General features: G+C 41.9%; 1 protein-coding gene across 1 annotated transcript in view; it reads left to right on the top strand.

Annotated features, from left to right (window-relative positions):
* The first annotated feature begins 5,834 nt into the window (after positions 1 to 5,834).
* msra (methionine sulfoxide reductase A) overlaps positions 5,835 to 6,349 on the top strand; it is a 52,457-nt gene continuing 51,942 nt past the window's right edge. Inside the window, exon 1 of the mRNA XM_037685658.1 lies at positions 5,835 to 6,024. Coding sequence (XP_037541586.1) covers positions 5,883 to 6,024 — 142 coding nt within the window. The 5' untranslated portion in view covers positions 5,835 to 5,882. The remainder of the gene's footprint in view (positions 6,025 to 6,349) is intronic.

Genomic DNA, 6,349 nt, shown 5'->3' with positions numbered 1-6,349 from the left:
GGGATCTCAAACCTGTCTCATTTTAATTGTGGTCTTAAACCTGTCTCAGTTTAGTTGTTGGAGGTCTCAAACCTGTCTCAATTTAGTTGTTGGAGGTCTCAAACCTGTCTCAGTTTAGTTGTGGTTGTCTCAAACCTGTTTCAGTTTTGTTGTGGGGGTCTCAAACCTGTCTCAGTTTAGTTATTGGGGTCTCATACCTGTCTGTTTAGTTGTGTGGGTCTCAAAGCTGTCTCAGATTTGTTGTGGGGGTCTCAAACTCATCTCAGTTTTGTTGTGGGAGTCTCAAACCTGTCTCAGTTTAATTATGGAGGTCTCAACCCTGTATCAATCAGTTTAGTTGTTGGGGGTCTCAAACCTCTCTCAAAAAGCATTAGATCTGCATTTTGGCACTTGAACCCAGATCCAAAAACTTGTCCAGATCAACCCATTTTCATTTTAAAAGTATTCCCCAATAGTTTAAATTAAAAATGTCGGGGAGACAAACTGCGCAAAGGTAGGTAAGATTACGTAAATAACATTAGAGGATATCGTCACATAATTGCTATTGTTAAAAGTTTCTGTGAGGAAACTCTTGTTTAGAGATATTTTCAAAAAAATCCCTCAGAAATGTTCATAATGTGTCACCAACATTCAGAGCTGAGCAAACTAAAATCTGGTAATTTATTTATTTAACAAGTGACCAACTTGATCATAGCGAAAGGCAAACGTTTACTTTGAACTGACCTCCCCCACCAGCTTGGACTAAAAACTCCTTTCCTCCTGCCCTTATCCCTCCAGTCACCAGAGGGCGCTGCCACAATGAAATCCTGAAGGTCACTTTTGGAGGCCATTTTTGAACAAATGACCTCTGGTTTTATTTATAGGACGGGAGTTTTTGTTAAAGGCGTTTTTCAGTTGAATCGATATTCTCACAAAAATATTTTGCAAAACCATCACTGTTAAATAAATGCACATGTTCCAAGTTTTTAATTGTAATGTTTTCTGTGAATTTTAAACAGTTAAAAGTAACTGGACACCGTTGCCAGATTTCAAAACATGTGAATTAGTTTTTATATGCAGACGGTTTCCATCTCAAACACGAGACTTTTTTGTAAATCTGCAAAAGAAAAAGAAGAGTGCCCCACCTCGTGGTTAGTGTTGGTACTGCGTCCCGCTCTTTTTGCGTCGTTGCTGTAACGAGTTGTTTAACTTCACCTGGACCTTCAGGTGTGGTCGTGTCGGTTTGTGCTGACGTTCGTTCACTCTCTTGGCATTCACCGCGTGCCTTAATTGTATGGACATTTAAATCAAGGTCCGCTGTGAACACGAGGAGAGAAAACCCAAACTCACCCCGTCCCCCCGGCTCGACACTTTGACCAACTTTAATTCCTTTTTAAAACACCTTGACCGTGTATCCTTTTAATACTTTCTCCTATTTTTTTTTTTCAAAACAATAAAAAGCCAATTTTGTAAAATTAATTTTCACTTTGTTGCCTGAAAAGTTTGACCAACTGACGCTTTAAAAAATTGTTCTAATCTTTGATTTACAACGGGCCTGGTGGTTTTTAAAGAACATTTAAACACATTTACCAGCTTAGTAAAATGCATTGTCCCGTGACGGGTCAATAAAACATTAATTTGAGACCAAATTGTAGCATTTCCACTTCTTATTATCATGGTCAAGGTGACGGCTTTATTTTTAGCACTTAATGAGCTGCAGGTAATATTTATTCAGTTTGTATTTTTAGATTTCATCTCTGCTCCTCTGCAGTGCATCGTCTCCTCCTGCAGTCCACAAACAGATAAGCAGCTCAGAGCCACTGTAATGAAACTGGTATTGATTCAAACCAGTGCGTGTGTGCGTGCATGTGTGTGTGTTATCAGTACAATAAACTGTCCGGGATGTCCTGCTGACCTCCAAACAGTCTCAGTGACCGTGCTGCTGTTAATCTGCTGGATATGAACTCCTTTAGGCCTTTTTTTATTAAAGGTTTATTAAAATAAATTTGATTTAAAGTGCATTAAAGAAGAAAACCTGCAGATTTATTTGTTTGTTAGCCAATTTACATTTAAAATATTCACACAGTGGTTCGTAAATGTCTGCACCTTTTTAAAAAGAAAGAGTCAAATCACTGGTGTTTGTTGCATGAAAAGGTTCAAAGTGAGCTCCTCTGAAACGACGCTCACTGGGATTGATCGCTTGTCTGCAGCAGGTGTAAAATCACTGCAAATTGATTTTAAAACCACAGAGGAGTGGAAACCAATAATGGCTTACTGGCAGACCGGAAAGAGGCGCTTCAGGTTTTGTAAATGTGGATTTAATGTGGATGAAAAGGCAGCACTGCAGCAGCAGCTCCATCCATCCTCCATTATCCTGCAGCCTGCTGCATCACAGCTGCAGGGGAGGAAGCTGCAGCACTCCTCATCCCGCAGGAGGAGAGCCTGGCAGAGGGAACAAGAGAAATCCTGCAGAAATGTGCACTGCAGAGGAGCACAAATGGATCCATCCGCAGCCTCATTAAACGCATAAATGCTAATGACCCAGATAGCTCATGTAGGCTAAAATGCAACGAGGAGGGGGGGGGGGGGGGGGTGATCTCCTTTGTGGGGGTCGGGCGTGAAGGTTGGAGCAGATTTTTTTATTTTTTTTTTTATGCAAACACTCAAACAGAAACGAAAATATCCTTATTTAACACCAAATTATGTAAAAAAAATAAATAAAAAAGACTAAACATCTAATTAAGATTTGATTTTATTGGAGCATGACATCACAGCTTGAAGTAAAATATGACAGTTTTGTAGGATCTGAGTGTTTATTTGAGCTCAGGCTGAGGAGAAAAGGACAGAAGTGAGGAGTTGCGCAGAGGACGCACGCACACTGCGGCGCCCGCGGGCGCGTTTAGCGCACAACAACAAGGAGATCTGAAGACGAAATGCGCGTGTTTCATCTCTAAAGAGCACACGAGAGTAAAATAGAACAATACCTTCCAGCTGCAGGCAGGAGGAGAATAAGCGCACATTGGTTCTGGTTCTGGTTCTGGTTCTGGGTTTGACGCGCAGAAAATGACCCAGACCTGCTGAAAAGCACCGACGTGAGATGCTCACTGTGGCCGAGGATGGGAGGCTTTGAGCCGGCTTGGTGTGTGTCCTCTCCCCGGAGGGATGCTGAGGATGCGGAGGGATGATGCAGGGAGGAGGAGGAGGAGGAGGAGGTCGGACCGTCCCTTCTTCTGCAGATGGTCTGGATCAAGTGTTCCCCATCCAGAGGAGCTCATTAGTCCAAAGAACCCGTAAAGGAACCGGAGCCGGACCAGGTTCTGGGTGTTCTGGGTGCAGACCGCGGAGCTGGACGGATGGAGGAGAGGATCGAGCCGGGCGCAGTCAGATGGAGAGGGGAGGGGAGTGAGGTTTGTACATCCTCCCCCCTCCTCTCAGGAAGGGGGGAGGACAGCTCAGTGGAAGCATCTGCCTCAGCCCATCTGACTGTCAGCTTCCTGAAACCACAGGAGCTGAATGCGTGTCGCCCGCCGGCTCTCACCACGATGAGGGTCAAACCCTGAATTATTCTCCCTGATTGCGCTCAGAGGACGTGTTGGGAATGACCCTCAGCCACGACACACTGACCGCTTCTCTGGGCTGCTGTTCATGTGGCGGCCATTCACTCAAACAGTGTTCCTGAAAGTTTCATTCAAATCTGTCTGGTGGTACATTTCCAAAAATACAAATAAAGTTGACATTAGCAGTTTTAAACTAAATGAACGGCACTTGAAATGCATGTTTTGAATGACCCTCAGCTACTACCACAAAGAAATTCAACGTAACACTGACTGAATACAGCCTGTGGTTTTGAAGGTCAACTGGCTGTGGTGGCCATTTTCATGGATCAGCTCCAAACATCTGTGCATCCAGTGATTATTTCCTAAAGGTTTCATTAAAATCTGTGCAGTGACCCAGGAAATATTATGCTAACAGAGGGATCAATATCAACTACAACCATCTTAAATATTTGGTCAGAGCAGCAATCTGAGATTTGAACCACAGCCTGTTTTTCAGTCTTTTTGTTCACATTTTCTTAATTTATTTTTGTAAAATTCAATAAATGACTGAAATATAAAAATGTGGCCTGCAGAAAAATCTCTACTGGTTTTACTGGGCATCCAGTGAAAACTTCACCACACAGTAAATGTGATTTGAATTATTCAAGAGTGACTTTCATTATGTGTTTGACTTGTTCCAAACCAAAGTAACACTAATGGTAAAACATTCAAAAACAAGACAACTGTACAAAACAAGACATATAATTCAGTAAATTATTATTATTTAAAACCATTTTTTGAACATTTTATCAAAATGTTTGGATGACTCTCGGCTTCTACTACACTAAAGACTGACAGAATTAAGGCTGGCTGTGGCGTCCATCTTGATCGATTAAATTACATTAGAAAGACACTTTATTAATACCTAAGGAAATTCAAACATCCAGCAGTGGCTAAAGGCACAGCACCTTTAATGAAACAGGAACCACCCAACACAGAACTCAGTTCAACTCTGTTTATTTATATAGCACCAAGTCACAACAGAAGTTATTTCAGGGCACTGAACTGAAACATTCTTAAATATAAAAAAACAAGTTAACACTATTTATCTGAGGACTACGACTCTTAAAAGCACCTCTGTCTGAGCACCTCCCCGCTAACAAGGTGGACAGTCTTATGGCCAGAGAGACAAGAGATCAGTCTTGGTGGAGCAGGACTCTGTGACACCAGTCCATGGCTGAATGTGTCCTCTACATGCTGAAGATGCAGAGGGTGATTGGCATTGTTCAGGATGGGCAGCAGAGCCAGCTCTGTGCCCAACAGTTTCTAGCTAAATCAAGCCTCTATGCAAACAGAGCTAACTGCAGAAACCTAGCCTCTGTGATAACAGAGCTAACTGCAGAAATCAAGCTTCTATGCTAACAGAGCTAACAGCAGAAATTTAGCCTCTATGCTAACAGAGCTAACTGCAAAAACCTAGCCTCTATGATAACAGAGCTAACTACGGTAATCTAGCCTCTACGCTAACAGGGCTAACTGCAGAAATCAAACTTCTATGCTAACAGAACTGCAGAAATCTAGCCTCTATAATAACAGAGCAAACTGCAGAACTCTAGCCTCTATGCTAACAGAACTGACTACAGTAATCAAGCCTCTACACTAACAGCACTTACTGCAGAAATCTAGCCTTTACTACATTAACACAGCTAACCATATATACATTTCTGTGGAGCCAACTACAAAAATCTAGCCTTAAAAAACAACAATGTAGCCTCTATGCTAACAGATCTAACTACAAAAATCTAGCCTCTATGCTAACAGAGCTAACTACAGAAATCTTGGCTCTATGCTAACAGAGCTCTCTTTACAGGGCTCTGGAGCTAACTACAGTAAACTAGCCTATATGTTAACAGAGCTAACTACAGTGATCTAGCCTCTGCGCTAACAGAGCTAACTACAGTAAACTAGCCTATATGTTAACAGAGCTAACTACAGTGATCTAGCCTCTGCGCTAACAGAGCTAACTACAGTAAACTAGCCTATATGCTACAGAGCTAACTACAGTAAACTAGCCTATATGCTACAGAGCTAACTACAGTAAACTAGCCTCTATGCTAACAGAACTAACTACAGTAAACTAGCCTCTACACTAAAAGACCTAACTACAGTAAACTAGCCTATATGTTAACAGAGCTAACTACAGTGATCTAGCCTCTGTGTTAACAGAGCTAACTACAGTAAACTAGCCTATATGCTAACAGAGCTAACTACAGTAAACTAGCCTCTATGCTAACAGAGCTAACTGTGCTAACTGCTGATGAAACAGCCTCTGTGGAGACGGACTTTGAAGCTGCAGCTCCGTGTTCAATGGTCTCTTCCTCCTCCAGGTTCCGCTTAATTTGGCGTCATTTTGTCAACAGTAAGATGGGAGACATGACCACCAAAGCCCAGATGCCAACACCAGAGGCGGCTTTACCTGGCCGAACTGAGAACAGCATTAAAGTATCCGGTAAGACGCCTGGTTAGCCAAGTAGCTTCAACAAGCTAACTTTCCGTTAAAACTTTGACACAACTATGTCTTCTGACGAACATAAAGGACCTGGTTGCTGCTGACTAACTCCGGTGCTACTCCTCCTGTAAATGATTTTTATTATGAGTTGTAATTCTTGTCATTCACAGCTACATACAAGAAAGAAGTCATTTAAAAATGTTTATTGGTTAAGCAACGGATTCAATCTGCGCATGCGCAACTCTGCTTCCATTAGTTAAAATCAAAATCGTTCAACCTTTATTTATACAGTTAATCCCATTGAGTTTATTTATACAGTTAATCC

Source organism: Nematolebias whitei, chromosome 12 (genome assembly GCF_014905685.2).
Source record: "Nematolebias whitei isolate Nwh7 chromosome 12, NemWhi1, whole genome shotgun sequence".
NCBI lineage: Eukaryota > Metazoa > Chordata > Actinopteri > Cyprinodontiformes > Rivulidae > Nematolebias > Nematolebias whitei.
Note: the sequence above shows the minus strand (reverse complement) of the source record. Positions and strands in the feature narration are given on the sequence as shown.